At 31.7% G+C, this 22,100-nt stretch overlaps 1 protein-coding gene across 1 annotated transcript; it reads left to right on the top strand.

Annotated features, from left to right (window-relative positions):
* The first annotated feature begins 7,038 nt into the window (after positions 1-7,038).
* Positions 7,039-20,967, top strand: LOC133292361 (MADS-box protein SOC1-like). Its single transcript, XM_061490770.1, has 8 exons — positions 7,039-7,156; positions 7,469-7,660; positions 16,693-16,765; positions 18,629-18,690; positions 18,807-18,906; positions 18,994-19,035; positions 20,333-20,374; positions 20,580-20,967. The coding sequence occupies exons 2-8, from the start codon at positions 7,479-7,481 to the stop codon at positions 20,736-20,738; spliced, it is 660 nt and encodes a 219-aa protein (XP_061346754.1). The 5' UTR covers positions 7,039-7,156; positions 7,469-7,478; the 3' UTR covers positions 20,739-20,967.
* The last annotated feature ends 1,133 nt before the right edge of the window (positions 20,968-22,100 follow it).

The raw sequence follows: 22,100 nt of genomic DNA, 5'->3' as shown, positions 1-22,100 counted from the left end.
GATATGTGAAAAACTGTTATTTAGTAATTTTGAGTGTTTGTTAAAAATTATATTATGTTTTACTGATTGAGAAAATTATATTAGGTTTTACTTTTTTTTATTAATTTCATTGCATTTCTTTGTTATTTTTTATGGGAAAGATTATACTTACAACCTATTTTTGTTTACAACCATATCTCAGCCGTTGATTTCGTCAATCAATGGTTATTATTTTGCAAATCAAACTCATTAATTAATATTTAATTTGCAATGAATGATAACCGTTGATTGACGGAAATCAACGGTTAAGATATGGTTGTAAAATGTTGTAAGCAAAAAATAGGTTGTAAGTATAACCTTTTCCTTTTGTATTGACTCTTATAATTTTGAATGTTTGTTAAAAATCCATATGGTTTTTTAGAATCTTATAAATCCATATTGTCCTTTCAAATCTTATAAATTCTATTAAAATCCTTTAAAATCAAATCTTATGAAATATTATTGTAAAAAAAGTCTTTTAAAAAAGTCTTTAAAGTCTTTCCAATTCAAAAATGTCTTTTAAAATCTGTAGGATTTTTTACCTCAAAAAAGTCTTTTAAAATCTTAATCCAATACACCCCGCTTAATAATGGTATCAGAGCCAACGGTTTGGCTGGGCCGAGTATTTGGAGATGGTGATATTTCAAAGCTTCCGCAGAATGCTAGTGTGACTCCAATACTTGAAAAGAAAAAAATTCTGCAGAAATTGCCCATAAGGGAGAATATGATGATGGCCTCACACTTGAGGGGAAGAAATTAAAAGTGTTAGTTATAAAGAAGTATTACATTGGTTAGAATTGAACAAAGTGAGAATCATATAAACACAAAAGACCCATAAATCAAGAGTCTTAAAGTTTTTTATTGAGATGTGATATCGATTCACTTGTTGTGATTTATCATTTAATCCATTGATAAATATATCCCTTGTAAGGGTTTTGGGCCTGCTATGTCATTCTCAACAATACAAGTAGATAATGTCCAAGAATAATTGTAAGTTTCTAAGACTTTTCATTTTATATCAACATTGGAATAATTAGTTTTATGTCCAATTTTAACGGTTGTTTTACTTGCATATAATAATTTTAATACATTAGTCACGTAACACTTATACAGAAATAAGATCAATAATTAAGAATATAACTTACGTATAAAATGATGATCACTCTCATATTGCATTTTTAAGGGTTCTTTTTTTTGTTTTCAGTTCTGTACTGTTTGTTAGAACAGTATGCGACAGTGTGAGCCCCATAAACAAGTGGTGATTGCAAGAGCTTATTTTTCTTTGATTAAACAATTAAAGCATGAGAAGAGAGCAAAGTCGTTGTTGGTCCCCAATCTATTGCTAATATATATATATATATATATATATATATATATATATATATATATATATATATATATATATATGGTTGAGAAAAATGTAAAAAAATTCTATAAAAAAAAAACAATTGAGAATATGATAAGGAAATTAAATTAGCACGAAGCTTCTTTGCAAACTGCAATTATTAAATGTTGTACATAATAAACTATAATAAATATAAAATGGAACAATATTCAGCTTATTTACAGAAAAGAAATAAAAAACTTTGCACGAAATTAAAGGCAAAGAATATGATGAAAGGTGACAACAAGGGTTGGTAAACAAACTAGGGGTCTTTGGCTGGTCTCGTGAAAGCCTGAACTTACATGTTTGAAATTGGTTATTGAAACCAGGTTTGAACTTGTATAAAAGCTCGTTTAATAAAAAAGTTTCAGGCTCCAATTCAAAAGCTCGATTTTGGAGCCTATCAGGCTGACCTAATATATTAATTTTTATTTTTATTTTATATTTTATATACTACTTGTAATAGCCCCTCTCTCTCCTCAATCCATTTTATCCCATTTTTTTTATTAAACATATTTTTTGAATAATTTTATTATATATTATGCTGTTTGGATATACATTGAATTTATGAATATTTATGAAATTTCTAGCGCTGTTGATTGTATATTCTGTTTGGATAAATTTTTGTTGTCTTGTTTTTTTTAACTGGCTAACAGGCTAAATCAGACTTTTATTTTTGTAAATAAGACAGGTCACAGACCAATAATTATATTCATAATAGGTAACAGGTTAGGTCAAGCTAACACATTTAATCACAAACTTAATTTTTTAAGATCAAAATTCAACTCGGCTCGACCCATTAACACCCCTAACAACTATTGAAGTGAATGACGCCGCGCACATGGGCGCAACAAATCTGATCTGATCTCACACTTTCAAAGGATGAGTTTTTGACCATTGGATATACCGAAGGAGCACTGCACGCCCAGTGGTCCCCCCGCACCAACATTGCATTTCGCTTTTGCTTTAATAAAAGTGATTAGGAACTTTTAATAAAGGGAATATTATTTTTCTTATTGCACAATTGACTTATGTATTATATAAAAATATGGATGAAATTTATTTTTTTCTCTTTCTTCAATATGTTTATTCATTTTTTGTGTAGTATGAGGTAATTTATCTAATATCATATAAAAATAATATTTCCTTTAATAAATTAAATTAATCAAAATTATTTTCTCATGTAATCAGAAAAAAACAATCTCTTGTTGCCTCACCCTCACATCAAAAAATGGGTTACTATTTTTTTTAATAAAAAAACATGTGGGCACCGTTTGGTTTGTCTCAACAGGAGATACACTTTCTCTCCTACTACAGTAAAAAAGTAATGCCCTAAAATTAAAGGGTTTAATAATATTTATTATGTTATAGAAAATAATTTATTTTTTACATATGCACAAATGTGCATGAGATTCATATTTTCTTATTCTCTCTCTTCTCCTCATGTTGATTCACATAGGCCCCCACATATTTTTAGGGTTTTGACATCAATGTAAGGACATAAAATTTTATTCTTTAATTTAATCGTTAATTTATATGGATTTGATGGTTATAATTTAGGGTTTGATGTTTGTCTTTTTAAAAAACATAAGTTATGTCATTTTAGGAGAGAGATAGACACAAAAAATGTAAATGAAAGAGAAAATGAGTGGTTTTTTAATTTAAATTTTAAATAAAAAATATTATTTTGTGTCAATCTCTCTCTTAAAATGACATAATTTTATATTATTTAAAATGATAACTAATTTTTCTTATAATTTATTAAATTATATTCATTAATCAATAATTAATCTCAATAAATTATAATCGTAAGATATACGAAGAATAATTCTTCTTATTATTAGTTTTTCTTATTTGTTTATTTTAAAGATAAAGAATAATGTAATTTAGTTGCAATGTTACAACTTACAATTAGAGCTGGTAAAAGAGGCTCAACCTGCTGGGCCGGCCCACCCTGTCCGTCAAACGGAGCGGGGCAGACTGAATTTTTCAAACCTGCTGCCCGCCAAGCCTGCCAGCCTGCCCAGACTATTTTTTTTTTATATAAATTTTTAGTAAAAATGTCACGGGCTTAGTGGGCAGCCCGCCCCGCCCACTCAAACGAGACAAGTCGGGCTGAGATTTTTAGCTCACCTTTAAAGACGAGACGGGACAATCCACTTTTGACAAGCTTATAATAGGCTGAGACGGGGTGAGACAAAGAACCCACTTTGTCACCTCTGCTTACAACGAGAATGGAACAATTTTGGTTTGGAAGAAACGTAAGTAGTTTGACGTAAATGGCACATCTGGACTTGCCAGTCCTTTTGCTTGACATTTGACCACCACCGCACAAGTTGTTTATTTGGATATTAATCTTTGAACCTGTCTCTTTTTTCTGTTATCAAGCATCAAAACGATGAGTTATATATATCCTAAAATTATTTTACACCAGTGTCAATTTATATTTTTAATTTCAGTTTTTGATTTACTTGTATTTAATAATTTATATTGGTTCATAAATTAGAATAATTACATCAGCAAAATAGAAAGAGAATTAATGTAAAAGATCTTATTAAATATTTTATTTAAGTTCAGTCCTTAAATAAAAACATTTTTGTCAGTATATATATAAACTTTCAAATTACATTTTTTTTTGTTTTCCTTAACGTTTACAATAATTATATGTTTATAGAAAGATTTACGTATATTATAAATACAAATGTGACAATTAATTAAATATTTTTAAATTAAATTTATTTAATAACTTTTATCGTGTTAATGAATATTTGGTGCCTTTTTTTTTTTTTTTTACTAAAATAACTGTTTTGACTTTAGTTATCATTAACTTAAATTTTCTTGCAATTCTCAAAATAATATTTTTTTACATTTTTTTTTGAATCAAAGGGACATTGGAAATTTTTTTTTTTAAAGTTATCATAATATTTTATTTATTTATATTTATATACAATAAGAAGTCATTTTTCAAACTGACTTTTCAGGGTATATTTTTCAATTTGACTAAAAAGCATTACTTAAAAAATAAAACATTTAAGAATTGATTTTCTTGACAACTTTTTAATGCTTAAAAAAGGTATTTTGGGAATTATAATAAAAAGTAAATTTTATCTATACTTATTGGGTCAAGTCGTAAATAACTTATTTTTTTAATTAAAAATCTTGAGTTATAGTTTTGCAAAGAGCTAAAATTTGTCATAATTGCTCTTATATGAATCCTCCAAATTTCAAATCGAATTAATTGAGTTTATTTTATGAATTGGTGAAAAGTAATTTTTTTTTAATAAAAGGCCCTATTCTGATCGATTAATCTTTTGGTGTAATATATTAGAAATCTGCCAATGCTTTTATTGATTGAATACATAAACTAATCGAGCAAAATTAATAATATTAAAGAAAAATAAATTTTTTAAAATATCTTATATTTTTTTCCTATCATTTCGATGCCAAGAGGTAACTTTATTTTGACTTTTTTAAAAAAAATATTTTCAATTTTTAAATGATTTTTTGGTTTAAAAACATTTAAGCATATAAAGTGAACGAAAACGCAATACCAATCTGGATGGGACATAGCTTGATGATGACATTTCATGACAAGTTGTTTAGTTTTCGACTTCTCATTGGTGAGTTCGCGTACGATGTTGTACGGACGAAGTTGACGTGTGAAAAAACATTGTACATTTCCTTTTTTTTTTTTTTTTTTAAATAAGCTACTGTGGCTCCACTGGTCCTGCACCATTAATTAAGATGTTAACTGGTTGAGTTGGACTAAATTTTAATTTTGAAAGGTTGACTTGGTATTTAAATATATTAGATTGGCCTAATCTATAATCGGTTATAAATATAATTATCTTGTAATCTTACTTATTTATAAAAAGTAAAAGTTTGGCTTAGGCTATTAGTCCATTAAAAAAATAAGACAACAAAATTTTATCCAAACATAATATACAATCAACAATACTTTTTCACAAAAAATTTCATAAATTTTATGTATATCCAAACAACATAATATAAAACAAAATCATTCAAAAAATTTGTTTAACTAATAAACTAAAGTAATACAAAATTCTGCATATCTAAAAGAACGAAAGATTACAAATTGGGAATAACATCTATCCTTTTAAAGGATATAAACTTATATCCTTTTAGATCTTAACCGTTGATTTTCGTCCATCAACGGTTATAATTTATTGGATTAAAATTATAATTAATTAATAATAAATTTGATCCAATAGATTATAACCGTTGATGGACGAAAATCAATGGTTAGGATCTAAAAGGATATAAACTTACATCCTTTAAAAGGATAGATATTTTTCCCTACAAATTATGCATAAATAATTTAATATACTTATATTGACATTAGGTTAGTATAATATATATATATATATATAAAAAATTAGTAGGCCAACCTAACGGCCTTTAAGACCAGACTTTTAAATTAGAGCCTAAGATATTTTTATTAAATAAACTTTTATATAAATATAAGTCTGAATTCAATAACCAAAACAAACAGGCCAGACCTACACGAGCTAGGCCAAAGACCCCAATTCTTTTAACACCGCTACCAGCAACCCCACTACTTACTTACTCTCTATGGTGCCAAAACAAGATTAATAATAATAATAATAATAATAATAATAATAATAATAATTGTTTATTAACATTATTAATTGTTTTATAAAAGGCCAACTCGAAGATTTATGACCTGAACATTATTTTTAGGATTTATGTTTCTTATATTTTCTATACACACGTAAAAATATGGAGTTTTCAAGGGGTAATATGAAAATAAAAAAAAAAAAATAAGGGTCTTATATACTTTTATATGTATGTATGGAATAATTTTATTTTTTATAATATAAGAGATATTAAACCCTTATTTTTATATCATATCTTTAGTAAAATGAAAATGACCAAACTTTTGGATTCGTGAGATGAGTATGTGGGAAATTTCTTTTTTTGGGCCAGTAGACTCTGGTTTTACCAAAACAAGCAAGAGAAGAGGTTGTAAATTCCTTTTGTTTCTTGATATGATGGGGCTTGGGGAACAAGGAGGGATCAGGTGCATGAACAAGGAAAGGTGGGTATATGCTTATCTCTTAGTTAAAGATATATAAAATTCGGGAATTTATTATCTCTTATTTTAAAATTTTCATGATCAGGGTTCTGTGTCTCTCACTTCATAAATATGCATAAATGTTGAACGAATTCCACCTATGTAATAGGTATAAAAAGCAAAATAGATACAAAATTTATTTGGAAAGATTATTCTTACTATTATTTTAAATTTATTATTTTTATTATCTAATTCGTTATTGTTGAATCAATTTAAAATAAATGACAGTTAATTTTTTTTATTTTTAAACTATTAATATCAAATTGATCAATTAATAACTAATTAAGTAATAAGAGTAATAAATTTAAAATGATAGTCATGTATAATTGACAAAATTTATTTATTTTTTACATTTGTATCTTAAATTTACTTTAGTTATGCACCATTCCATTTTTGTCCAGCGTTCTATTTATTGAGTGCTGAGTTTTCTTTTTTCGTCTTTGAACTCTCATTTGCTTCCTTATTTAGTTATTTTGCTTTCCTCTTTTATGCAAAGTCTCAGAGATTTTCTTAGATTTTTCCTATTTGGTGCAAATCTACTTCCTCTAACTTCATTGTATATCAATAAATTATAAATAAAAAAAACCCATCTCTGAGATATACTTTGACAGCCTCTTTCTTTTCATTGAAATCTGTATGTAAGTGATCTGGTTTTTTTTTTTTTTTTTTCCTTCTGTTTTTTCATTAACTTCCCATTCCTTTGTAATCTTCATCCTTCATATTAATTTCACACCCTTAATTTTTTATTTTTTTTTGCATTTTTGGTTTCAATGGTTCCTTAGATAAGTTTCTGTGTCTTCATTCTATCATAAGAAGCCTTAATTTTTGGGTTCATCCTATTTGGTGAGGACCCTTTTGACCATGTATTGAACTTTGCTTCATTTTTCTATATAAGCATTTATTCTAATTTCATACATTTTTTGTGGGGTATTGATGATGATTCACCACAGAGAATAAAAGATGGTGAGAGGAAAAACTCAAATGAAGCGTATAGAGAACGCCACAAGCCGGCAAGTGACCTTCTCAAAGAGGCGTAATGGGTTGCTGAAGAAGGCCTTTGAGCTATCAGTTCTGTGTGATGCTGAGATTGCTCTTATCGTCTTCTCTACAAGAGGGAAGCTTTATGAATTTGCAAGCTCCAGGTACTTATCCTGTACATCTCACCATTCTCAGATGTGTTCATATTTTCTTATTCACTAATTGTATGATTGCATCTACATCTCATAATCTTAGCTATATCCTCTACATTCAAGGATTCCTTTATTTTTTGAGATAGTATCTTAAAATATATAAAATCATTAATGTAACCTCACCCAATAGTTTAAATTTTTGGGTTGAATTAGTTCTTTACATGGTATCAGAGCCTCGGTATACTGAATTCGATCCTCACCACCCTCTACTTTCTTTCTAGTGGAATTTCTTTCTTCGCACAGGTAGGTGGGCTTGTGCATTGTCCACTCTTCAAGCCCAGTGGACTCTCGTGTGAGGGAGCGTGTTGAGATATAGCCTCATCTAATAGCTTAAGCTTTTGGGTTGAATTGATTCTTTACATAGTAAATTTCAGGCACGCTTAGATATATACATGTAGATACTTTTACATCATATATGTATAGTCAAGAATTCAAGATTCTCATCATAAACACCAAATTACATTAATGGATAGGATCTAGTTTTATTTGTTCTTACTTATTATTATTATATGGAGGTTATATTTACCACCTATTTTTTCTTACCATCGCATATAATCATTTTCCTTATTGTTCGATAAAAATCAAATTAACGGTTACAAAATAATATCAAATAAGAGCCGTTAATTTGATTTTAATCTAACTGAAATAAAGTGATTGTATAGGAAAAAATGTTATAAGTATAACATACCTCTTATTATTATTATTTATTTTTTTCAAGACTTTTTTAAATATGCGAGGGTAAGTTGTGTAAAATCGACCCTACCCCTATTTTTGCAAGTTGGGGAGCTTTGTGTATTGTGTTTGCCCTTGGTGCACAAGGAGCTAAGCAATTCAGTCCTCTAGGGAAAAGAAATGATGAATTTGTATCTTCTTTTTCACTACAAGTGATTTAGGGAAGTATTTGTAGATATTTCATGACATTAAATGGCATATTTGATTGTAGTGTTTTTACCTAATCCTATCCTTTGTTTAACGCCTAACAAATTCTTACATTTATGGGTAGGCCACGAGCTTGTAACTTTTTCTGGCTTCTTCTATTAGGCTCGTATCAAAGATGAGATTATGTTAGTAAATAGTTTTAACCTAATTAAATGGTACCAAACCTCCCAAACCAAACATTACGAAAGGGTAAAATGATGTAAGGTACCTGGTTCCCTCAGTAGAGCAAAGAAAGAACTATCACATGTAGGTTAGTGTTGCATCATATGTACCAAACACTGACATATATACAATGTTCATGAGATGGGGAAAGATCGAGAGAGAGACAAAGAGAGCAAGTGTGCAAGTGTGACCTGCACCACATAATGATGATTTGATTCCATCTATAATATATTCTGATCAATGTATATTATATTTTGGTTTAAGAAGTTGTAGGGTCGGAACCTACTTTTATCATCGAACAAAGTGAGTAAACTCTATTAGAGAGGAGCTTGTGATGTTCCATGAAATAATGTGCAGTGTGATCACCACAGCTTTTAGTATAACAAGAGGCAACGTCAAATGGCGGTAGCTCAGTTGGAAGTAAAAGAGTTGAGTAAGTGAAAAATTTTAGTATAACAAGAGGCCATACCAAATGGTGGTAGCTCAGTTGGTAGCAAGGAAGCTGAGTAAATGAAAAGGAAAGAGCTTCGGTTCGATCCCCACATGCCACTTTGGGAGGTGTTTAAATATCTTCATCCCTGACTCGGTCCGCACTCCGAATTAGTCTAATAACCAGCTCAAAGAGTCAAAACTTGTGGGGATACCAAAAGGAGCCAACTCATCTCAAAGAAATAATTAAGGTTGGGTTAACTTCAAAAAATACAAGAGCCCACACACTAACCTCATTCCAAGAATAACAATTGTACTTTCATTTACATTATTATAATCGGAACTTCTACTTCAACATTACAGTCGAAAATACACACTTTTCTTGTCAACTTGAGGTCTATAATATTTAGTAAATCAAGTTCTGGTCAATGGTTACTCAGAGTGATGTGTGAGAGTGTTGTTGCTGTACAACACTATATGTAAAAACTTTGAAAACCATATTTATTATATAAGTAATTAAATATAGATGCTTTTGTTGTTCATATTCTCTTTATCGTTGGAATAGATTACGATTAAATGAGTGTTATGAGCATATAATAACTTTTAAGTGATATAGGTTTTTTTGAAAAATAAAATTTAGCATAGATAGACGAAGCTAGATCTTCCAGCTGGAATAGTGAGTAGTGGGGATTCGAACTTTCAGCCTTGGCTAGGGTTTGATTTGTGATATGCTAGAAAAAGATCTAAGTAGTTCAACCATCCTTAATCGGGCTAGGGTTGTCAAAAAGTTCAGTAACGTAGTAATGAAAATGCCAAAAGACACTTAACAAAGAATGCATTTGTTCGAATGCATATAGATTATGTGTTTTCAAGTAGGGGTATTCGCGGTCTGGATTGGATCAGTTTTGGAAGCAAAAATCATCCGATCCAATCTCTTCGGTTTGATCATATAATCATCCATTCGGTTTTGATTTTTTTTCAAATCCGATCCGATCCAATCTAATTTTTTTAGGTTTGGATTTGATCGGTTTTCGATTTTTTGAAAATCCTAAAATTTATTTCATGATTATTGTGCAAATAACGTCTTTTGTATATATTGGCTTTGTAATTTTTTTTTTGAAATACAAAAGCATAAGTAAACTATAATATAATTTTTTTAATTTTGGCAATGAGATATGAAGCTCTACAAAGATAAAATTTTGTTGATAAGATATGACTACATTTTTTCTTGATTTTAGTTGATGGGTTAATGGGTCTTGGGTTTAGAAATTTTTAAGCTTGGATTAAGAAAATACCCAAGTAGGTAGAAGAAAATTAATATACTAGATCGGTTTGGATTGGATCGGTTTTCATCAACCCATCCAAAAACCGATCCAATCCAATTAAAATTTGCGGTTTTTAATCAGTTTTCGGTTTTTTGATTTTCGGTTTATTCGGTTATCGGTTCAGTCACCGCGGTTTGAATCGGTTTGGATCGGTTGATGAACACCCCTATTTCCAAGTACCTTCTATATCCTTTTGTGCCAGTATACAGTGCAAATCACTTAGGGATAAAATAGAGCAAAGTCAAGCATGACATGCATATATGAATTCACTATAATCAAGTTTCAAATAGCAGTAGAAAGGATAGTGAGTTCGAAGTGTGAGAGTCACAATTTCTGGAAAGGATGAAGAGACACAAATTCAAAATAGAATTAGTTGGGCCCATTAGGACTCATACAGATTTTGGTATTTACTATAAAAAGGTTTCTAGTTCGAGGCAAGTGAGCTTTTATTGTGTTATCCTCCCAAGTCTGTTCAGGAAGTTGATTTAAGAGATAACCCTCGTTCCCAATTGCAAGATGCTTAGTGTTGCGATCACGGCAATTGCACTGGTTGTACAAGTAACAAAGTTGTGTTGTTTCCACGAGGATTGATGTACCAAGCACTAACTTATCTACGCAACCAAAGTTGGGGCGATCTTTAAGGTTTTCTTGAGAATATGATTTTAAATTAATTAAATAGAATTATAAAAATAAATTTTTTAATTTTCAAGATTAAGAACCAATAAAAATAATCAAGAATGCAACTAATCAAATATGCAAAAGTGTATCTAGGGTGTTGATTTCCCCAATTTCATCCTAATGAATCTATCATTTCCTATAACTAACATTCAACTCATGTTATTGACGATTCTTTCATAATTAATTAAACCATAATTCCTTGGTAATTTAATCCTTTACTCTATTCAAAACCCTAATCCCTTAGTGATCTTTCCTAGAGCAAGCATTAAGAGCAAGAATCACACGTCATAGAATCCGTAAACCTATGCCTAGATCATACAAACACGAGCAATTAATCAATCGGAATCAAGACATCAACATTCTTATTGTCATGTAAGATTCATGTGTTTATCTATGAGTGATCAGTTCATAAATAAAACTAGTTGTGGGAAAACAAATTAATTGCATAACATAGAATTGAATATCAAATTACAAGAAAGAAAAAGATATCATCAAGAATCTAAAGGTTTCATCTATTCCTAACTACATAAAAACCTAGCCAGACATAATCAGGAAAACTGAGGCAAAAGATGAAAGAAAACTAAAGAAAATTATAGAAAAGTTAGTCGTTGATCTCCACGGTGAAGCTTTGATCTCCTCCTCAGGTCTATAACAGAGCTTTTCCTTCTCGTAGGTTGCAGTCATTCGTGCAAAAGTTGTCCCAGAATGAATGAAAAGAACCATATACATCTTTTTTTAATGAAAATACCTGTGGGCCTTCAATTTGGTCACTTCTCCCTAAGTTGCTTGCTTAAGAGAGCTTCTCAGTAAGCAAATATGATGTCCTCGCTGGGCTGCTCGCTTAAGCGAGCAAGCCAGCGAGTAAATTCGACAGCAAAAATATTGTTTCAGTTTTTGGGCATAACTTGAGCTATACTCATCCAATTGATGTGATATTGGTCTCATTCGAAAGATAAGATAAAGATCTACAACTTCTATGAAAATTACGAGATCAAAATCCATCATCTTCGATGTGAAAAATTGTTCGAAAGACAACTTCAGGAAGATCTTCACTAAATCATTGCTCCATATGTATTGCTTTAATTCCTTCTAGCTTTCACTTGGCTCTAATGTTCTAATTTAACAATTTAAACCTGAAATCAATATGTTTTTAAGTTAATATCTTGTCCAAACATTAAAACTTGAGAATCTTTTGCATTTGACAAAAAATGTTATATTCTCAACCATTTACAATGATATTTACCATATTTTAGCATCTAAAAACATAGTGTATTTGACATCTATTAAATCATTCCCAGATTTACTCATTGTTGTTCCCAACAATGGATTAAGCTAAGAACAAGGGAAAATGCAAAAGTATGAATTATTGTACTCAGTTCATAGTGATCAGACTTAACAGAAACAACAAAACTCTAAGAACAAGCGTCCAATCAAACAGTTTTCAAAAGTAAACAAGTCAAGAAACCACAGCAAGAGATCTATAAATTGAGCATAGAAAACTGAATCTAAACACACCCCTCACTGGAAATATCAATTCACTCATCACTCAAGTGTTTAAGGGGTAAGTGTTTCACTCAAACCTTCACTGAATCAATACTACCGTAGGCTTGTTCATATTCTCATTCTCCACTATCAATTAACATGCAGAGAAGATCAAGAAGTCACAAAAGGTAGGATAATCAAGGGAAAATAGGGCTAAAGAATTAGGTTACAGAAGGATCATGGTATAAGTGTAAATAATTTTAACATACAATCCTTTCCTCCCCCTTTCTTCCTTTTCTTTTTAAGCATTTTTATTTTTCAACCCCAATACTTTTTTTTCATTTTTCTTTATATATATATATATTGATACTTTTTTTTGCACATAATTTCAAAGGGGTAACATAAACTAATATTTTTTTATTCACCATTTTCCAAACATTTGTTTTTGCTCAACTCTTATAACTTCCTTTTTCTCCACTAAGCATCACAAAGTATATTGCTCATGTTTATATCCTACCATGAAAATTCTGAATTCTAATCCTATCTAAGGTAGATGTGTGTGTGTGGAGTGGCTAATTAAAATAATAGGTTATTCAATAATAAATATGCTTAGGCTTAAAGGGGCTAAACAAAGGATATCAAAATGGGTGGCTATCTGGCCAAGTAGCTAAAACAAAAAATAAGATGCCTTAATCAGATCAAAAGTGCATGCAATTAACCATCTCAAGGAGAAACAAAGTAAGTTCTAGAGTATTTCCAACAGTGAAGTGCACACCGAAAAGAAATTTTATGCTTAGGCTCAAAAACCTCACAGCTATAGGTGTGCAATTCAGTTAACTATGCTTTCTCTCAATCACTTAAACTGAAATAAAGTGTTCTTGCTAATTTTTAGACCCACTTAATAAGAGCTTATTCACAAAATCAAAATAAATACAAGTATTCACACTATGAATTAATTCACTAATTCCCTATTAATTATACATTGGCACAATCCTTAACTCTTATCAACAGTCAATTCAAGAGAAGGAAATAATAACAAAAAAAAGAGAGGAGAAAATAAGAGCAAAATTGAAAAGAAAATTCCCAGTAAAATTTTGCATCTAACGCTCGACAGGGATCTTGACTGCTACTGTATGGTGGTGCGCTCTCATTCTCATATTTAGGAATTTATTGTCCTCAGCAATAAGTTGAAGCAATAAAAATCAACATGATGGAACTGCGCAACAACATAGCAGAGCACGTTATAGCAATAATTAGTAAATAGTAGCATCAGAAAATTGTCAAAACACATCACCATAGAGATCGAAAAATGAAACTAAAGAAATAAAATAAAAAGATAAAAAACAAAATGAAAATAAAAACTCAAATTATCATAGAAATTAAATGAAAGCAAGAAATCTGTTGGGCTGCCTCCCAACGAGCGCTTGTTTAACGTCATTAGCTTGACGTTGACAGATGATGAAGGTGGTTTGTAGCAAAGAACCAAAGCTGACTTTGTTACCTTGGTCATAGTCATCTTCTTGGATTTCTTTATTTTAACCTTGGGTTTGCTTTTAGTTCTTAATATATTAGGATTCTCGAGTCTTGTTCTTCCACCTCCTTTGTCGTCAACAAATTGGGCATGTAAATTTGATGGGAAGAATGTAAGTGATGGAGAATTAATTGCAAAAGCAAAAATACTTATCTGGTCTTCATCCACTTCACGAATCACCTCATTCTTTTGCTAATATACCACTATAGCTACAGTGGCCAAAATTGGTTCTTCCAAAAAGTAGGAAATAGCGGGGTCCTCATCCATATCAATGACTACAAAACTTTCTGTGTATGTAAAGTTGCCCGCTTTCACTAGGGCATTTTCAGCAATATTAACTAACACTTGAATATAGCGATCGGATAATTGTAGATTCATGTTCGCGGACCTAATATGCTTTATTCCCATTTTCTCCAATAAGGTCGTCGACCTTTGATTCAAATTGATCTCAATATCATATAAAGTTTGCTCAACATGCATGTCTATAATGGGATCAGGAATGCCAGTGCTTCTTTCACTGAATGCCTCAGTTGAAATCAAAAGATCAGCTTCCTCACATTCTTGCTCATTTCAAAATCTCATCTTTAGCTTCTCATAGTTTTCATCTTATTCAGTTCCATACTCCACAATTTCTATTACTTCATCATAGGACTGCAGGACGATGATCTCTATTGGAGAGGGAGTTTCTTCAATAATTATCTTATTCACTTGCTCTTTCGTTACTTCAAAATACCCCCCGATGTATGATTCTTCTTCTGCAGTAGATTCCTCCTCGGTTTTGAATTCTTCTGTAGCTTTTTCCACATCTAGATCGTTCAAGTGTGAATTTTCCTCAACGTCTGCAATGAGTTGTTCAAGATCTCCAATGGATGCCTCTTGAGTTTTGAATAAAGATCTCATCTCTTGCTTAAACGATATCTCCACTTCAGTCAGACGTAAGAGTGCCTTCTCCCATCTGGAGAGGGTTTCTTATTGTGGTTGCATGACGAGAGGATTTTCTATACAGTCATCTTTAGTTAGAATAGATGACTCCTCTTTAGCTTCTTGTTCGACTATTGGCTGGGCCCTTAGTGCCTGATATTCATCATAAACCGCTTTCTCGATTAGCGCTAGAGCTTCTTCGGGTTTCCTAGTGTAAAGCGGTCTTCCAACTGCTAGATCTAAGTTTCCTAGTGTAGAAAGTGCGAGTCAAATGCCAATCTTCAGGAAGGTGATCTGGCCATTTTTTGCATAATCTCTTAAGGCTCGCCCAAGCTTGGAATAAATGTTCTCCTTCCTTTTGTGCGAGGAGTCAATCTCTTCTTTAGTCTTTGTGGCTTTAGATGGTGGAAAATATTTTCTCAGAAATTTAAGCCTCCTATTGACTTTGGTTGGAATATGGTATCCCAAGCAACATGATGTAGTTTTCGTCCACTGTTGAGATCTCCCCAAATGAATTGTCGTTTGTAGTTTCTCAATTTCATTTGTGATTAAGATGGGCAGAAATTGGTGCTGCATATTAAAAACTGGGATTGCTGAGAGCACAGAGTCCGTAAGAGTTACCCGCCCAGCAAAGGATAAACAACTTTGTTTCCAGCCTTTCAGTTTATATTATGGATTTTCTGCAAGATATCTGAATAATGATCCAAATTGGCACGTCCATGCTTCATCCTTGAACCCAGGTATCTTCCAAGTTTACGTTCCCTCTTGAACCTGCACATTTGGGAGATTTGTTCTACTATGTTTTCAGGAGTATTCCTTGAAAAATAGATGATGGATTTTGACTCACTGATTCTATGATCTGAGAGCTTACAAAAGCATTGCAGGCACCTCATAATTATTTGTATTTGGTCTTCAAATGCTTCTGCAAAAAGAACCAGGTCATCAACAAACATTAGGTGTGAGATTAGAGGGCCCTTCCTACCTGCCCTTATTGGCTTCCAATTTCCTCTAGAAACCTCATCTGCTATCAAGTGTGTGAGCTTCACCATACAAAGAACGAAAAGATTAGGGGAGATGGGATCCCCCTGTCTTATGCCTCTTGATACTTTGAAGTTGTTTGTGAGCGCTCCATTCCACTGAATTTGAAACTCCGTAGATGACACATTCCATAATAGTGTTTATGAGATGGGTGGGTAGAGATATCTCCTCGAGGACCTTTTGGATGAATCCTCAATTTAATCTATCGTAAGCTTTTTCAAGGTCTATTTGACACACATTCACATTTCTCTTCCTTTCTAGTTTCTCCTTTTTATATTACATTTGAACTAAAATAAAATTTAATTTTTCCCTTCCCATTTTCATTTTCTCAGTTTGTTGTCAAACATAAACATGAGATGACATTGATCATGCCATTGTCCATTTTCTCATTTTTTAAGCAAGTGCTTATTTACTTAATATTTTGACCATGGATCAGCTAACCAGACTTAAGTAATAATATATTGGCTTTAATTATGCAGCATGCAGCAGACAATTGAACGATACCGCAGGCATACAAGGGATAATACTCCAACAGCATTCAGATCTATGCAGGTTATACCTCTTCTTGTCTTTCTTCCATATTCAATAAGCATTCCTATTCATTATCTAGTATTTAGATATATTGTTATATGATTGTACTCATGCTGATGAAAAAACATATGCTTTTTATTTTTGCTCGTGTATATATATATATATATATTTTTTTTTTCTGGTTGCTTGTTTTCATGTAAGACAAAAATGCATGAGCCTTTTTAGTGTTCCTTCCATGACCAAACTAAATAATTGTTCTTCTTTCCGTTGATTGATTTTTTTTAACTAACTTTGGCATTGCTATACAAATAGTATTATTTAGCTTGCCAATTATTCAAAAATGGGTAACTCAGTCTATACTATATAGCCCTTTCCTCTTTATTTATATTTATATATGGGTTTATTATTTCTGCAGTCGCCGTAGATAACACTCTCTACAGCTGACACAGAAAAGTAAGTCCCACGGCGTTTAAAAAAAAAAAAAGGACCCGCACGCGAATCCTGAACAGAAATCATTTTGCCTCTCTCTCTCTATATATATATATCTATATATATATATATATATTTGGGAGGGGTTAGTTAGGCAGCTACGTGATGATGACATAAGTTGTTGCTATTGAAAGGTAAAAAATAGGTGTTCCTTTTACCTAATTAAGTGCAATATTTAATATTTTAGCAAAAATAAATTAAGATGGAAAACCAACTATCATTGGCTCAAGTGGCAAGGATTTCGTTTTCTTTAACTAGTGGTCTCCAATTTGAGTCGTCTGGGAATAGAGAAAACGGTATTAGGAGAGGCGCCTCTTATTATAGATCCGACACTACTCATACTGGATTAGTAGGGTAATCGAACCGGTGATATATCCAAAATAAAGATGCAAAAGAATCATGGTAATTTGCTGAATTCTCAATGTTTCTTGTGTATGTAGTTGAAGTTTAGTGAGCTCATTTTAAGGGTGTTTCTTTCTCAGTTATGGTATTGTTTGCATCCATTTGATGGATTTTTTTTGCCAAACATGTTTACGAGGACTAATTGCAAGGTGTACCGGGGGAAGAAGAACTATATATAGCATATGTCATGATAACCAATTAGCACATTAATTAGTAAAAAGGATTTGCAGAAATAATTATCCGTAGAAATCATAATACCTTAAACTCCATGCTCTCACTCTTGAAACATTTCCAGTGCTTTTTTGTTAGAATACGGTAGGGAGAGATTTTGGGGAAAAAATTGACCTAATTATATTCAAGTCTTAGTATATGAAGATCAGTACACCTACCTCCATTTATAGAGGAATTGGATATCGTAAGTTACAAAGTTAGAAGGTCACAATTCACACGACTTAGTTTAATTACATAAAGTATAGTACCTAAATTCATGCCTCCTTGCATTTCTAGATTAATGTTTTTTTAGATCGATGCAAGTAGTAGCAGACTGCCAGACTTTAACAATTTCATCTTCATTTATCCCTGTAAATATATACATTTTAAACGTTGTTATTAGAGATATAAAACCATTAATGTAACCTTAATCAACAGTTTAAGTTTTTGATTTGAAATGGTTCTTTATATGGTATCAGAGCCAACGTGACTAAGTAGTCATAAGTTCGATCTTCACTGTTCTCATTCTATTAATTAAAATAATTGAATATTGTAGAGTTTTTAGTACATGTAGGCTGAGCCTAATGCACCGTGAACCATTAATGTAATATCACCCAACAGCTTAAGCTTTTGGATTGAAATGGTTCTTTAGCGTTGATATGAGTTGGAATTGGTTAATTGGAGTTCTGTTAAATTTCTATTACCTTTTTATATTTGCTTATCATAGACACTTGTTCAAGTTAGAATTCTGAAGTTTGAGTGAAATTGCCTAATATATTACAGCATTTGAAGGAAGAAGCAGCAAGCATGATGAAGAACATTGACCTCCTTGAAGCTTCAAAACGGTTAAAGATTTTCTTGAATTTGTATTCATGTTGACAAATTCTTCACATTCATTATTTAACTTCACTCACTCATCACAGTGAAAGAATATGTTGCATTTGTAATTTCATTCCCTCAGGAAACTCATGGGAGAAGATTTGGGGTCTTGCTCCATTGAAGAACTGCAACAGATAGAACAACAGTTGGAGAGGAGTGTAAGCAATGTTCGAGCAAGAAAGGTTAGCGTGATCAACAAGCCTATAGAATTTTTACTTTTAAAATTTCGATGTCTATTGATATTTGAAACTCAACTTTCTATTCTCCAGACTCAGATTTTCAAGGAACAAATTAAGCAACTAAAAGAAAGGGTAAGCTGTCTATATAATTGAATGAATGTGATATTGCATTAGTTACTTCTATATCATTCTTAGTTCATGATACATACCTATGATGCACGGACACTCACACGAGACACGACATGACACGACACGTTAATTCTAAAAAATGTCAAATGTCGACACGTTGGGACACGTTTTGATATTAAATAAATTTTTTAATATATATAATATAAGAGTCTATAATAAGTTATATAACTAATCAAATATTTAAATTTTATAACATAAATATAAATAAAAATAATTTTTCGTACTTTGTTAATTTTTCATATTAAATTTCATAATACAACAACATCAACATCAACAACACCTTTATCCCAAATTAATTGGGGTCGGTGGTAGATGAACCCACATGAAAGATACAAAACGGTTGAAAAAAAGTAACAAAAAAAATTAAAAAATAAAAAAATAAAAAAATTAATAAATAAATAAAAATACACAAATAAAATAATAAAATAAAATAAAATGAAATAAAAATATATGTATATATAAATAAATAAAAGTAAAAAAGAAAGGGACAAGAAGAAGTGGGGGAAATGAAGGGGAAAAAGACTAAAAAAAGGACCATCTGGAACATAGGAATAACAGCGGGTCTAACCCTCCACCATACTTATAGCTTTTCTCCATTCCTTTCTAAGACATACTGTCCGCCAATCTATATCTCACTCCATTAAAATGTGATTTACCTTAAGCCAATTTATTACCTTGCTCATCTAGCCCATAAATAATGATTTTCACCGATTCGAACCCGGTTGGGCCCTTTAACTCTGCCCATGTGTGCTTGCATGCATGGCCTGTCCCAAGCCAGGATAAAGGAGGAGGGTTGGCGTCAGGTGTTGCGAACCGGCCGTAAAAAACAGCTATATTTTTATGTGATGAACCTATATGATTAAATTTCATAATAGAAAAAAATTAATTTATAAATTATTTTTTATATTTAGTTAATAAAATAAAATTAAGATTAAAAAAAAAACGTGTCTGCGCGTTGACCGCGTGTCCAAAAAAATTGACTGCGTGTCGGAAAAACGTGTCGGAGAGTTGACCGCGTGTCCCGAAATATTGACCGCATGTCTGAGCGTGTCCGTGTCGGACACGTGTCCCACACGCAAAATTTTGAAAATTTCCGTGTGTCTGTGCTTTCCAGATACGTGCCAAGAAAAAAAAATGCATCAAAGTTCATTTCCTTCTTCATGAGTTCTGAACATTGAAAAGTTTCTAGCTAGCATAAAGTCAAAAAGATTCTGACTAATGTGTTTCTAATAAAAATCAGGAAAATGTCCTAGTTGCTGAAAATTCCAGGCTTTCTAAGAAGGTGAAGTTACTGATTTTTGAATTTATTTGTGCCTTATAGCTCATTTTATTTGCAACATTTTTTAGTCTTCCTAATGGAAATCTTGAACTTCACCTTCTGGTCTCAAACTTAAAACTGTCTCCCTTAGTTTGCAGATATTTGTTGCATACTTGTTTTTACAGATCTTTCAGTTAGAATGAAAACTTAAAACCAAAATTCTCTGCAGCATGGTAACTTTCCACAGCCAGCAACAAAGGATCAGAGAGAACATCAACCTCAACCCTATGCAGAAAGTAGTCCAAGTACAGATGTGGAGACTGAATTGTTCATTGGACTTCCAGATACAAGAACAAGGTGTGGTGCATCTTTCCTCAGGTCTAGTTAAAGATTATTTAATCCCAGGCTATTCAAAATAAAATAAGGGTAAGCCCAATTGTCTCATCAATGTATATCAGATATGTTTCTTGTTGCTCTCAGACAGATAAACAATAATGGTGCTTGTGAGAGTCATTTGTTATTTATTATCATCAAATCCAAGGTCTAAATGGCAAGTTGTATAGATATTCATATATCAGACTCAGAAGTCAACACTTTCACTTCAATTGTATGATTGATGCCATCCTTTTAGGGTTTTAAATGCATGACTTTCCTGACTCCTGAGCTTTCTTAGTTATGGTAGAAATTTTGGTATGGTATGGTATGACTTGTAAAATTATCAGCATAGATGTTACCGGGAGAAAGAAAATTGAATTTTTAGTTGATTATAGATTAATTAAGATTTTTTTCCCTTACCTGGGAATGAATTTGTATCTCACTTTTTTTCCCCCCCACATTAAATTTTCACACTTGCTAGAAATTCCTAAAAACTACTTATTTCTAACACTCCTTAATTTTGAATTTCTTGAGTATCTTGAGTTCAAACTCAAAATTTGCTCATATTATTAGTCTTAAAATATGGAAAGTTTTGTGAAAATATGTGCAACACTCAACTCACTTCATTCTTGGCAAGAAGTCTTGCTTTGTATTTTCCACCTGTCCTTTAGCATTCTTCTTTTGCTTTGAATATCCATTTGACTCCAATAGTTTCATGATGCTTATGAAGAAATTATTCGCAAGTGTTTTTCTTCTCAATGGCTTTGTACTCTCCTTCCATGGCTTGTCTTCATCTTGTCTTTCACAACTTCATCAATAATAAAAGGTTCACTATTATTTATAGGTTTCTTCTCATCATTTATGTATGCAATACTCCAAAAATTGTTGAGTCATGACTAATGGCTAATCACATGTGTGTGGTGGTGGTGGTGGTGGTGGTGTGGGGGGGGATAACTGAAAATGAAAATAATAATGTTGTTGCCTTAAAAATATCATTGTGTGCAGCCACTCAAGATTCCACCCACAAAGGAATCATCAGCTCCAGTTGCTTCCACCTCAAAACCTGAAACCCTACCTTTAAATTCCTGAGACATAGTATTTGTAAGGGATTAACGATAACCATCCCATTTTGGATAAGCAAAGAGAAGAGGGAATAGAAAACAACCAGTTAACCCTCCATAGTCCATTTCTATGTATCAAAGACAAAATGTTTTCACTACACTATTCATTTAGCACCAGTAATATATATTTATTAAGACAACATTACGCTAGTAATAGTACTTTTGTTCATGGATGAAACCTTGCAGTCATATTTACAACCCTCTGCTCCATAAGTGACCAGCAAAGCAAAGGCTTGGGATTTCTGTGGTAAAGC

The sequence above is a fragment of the Gastrolobium bilobum genome, unplaced genomic scaffold, assembly GCF_033153095.1.
Source record: "Gastrolobium bilobum isolate Gb01-03AN ecotype WA unplaced genomic scaffold, APGP_CSIRO_Gbil_v1 utg909, whole genome shotgun sequence".
NCBI classification, from domain to species: Eukaryota; Viridiplantae; Streptophyta; class Magnoliopsida; order Fabales; family Fabaceae; genus Gastrolobium; species Gastrolobium bilobum.
The sequence above is the reverse complement of the archived record's forward strand: the minus strand, read 5'-3'. Positions and strand labels throughout refer to the sequence as shown.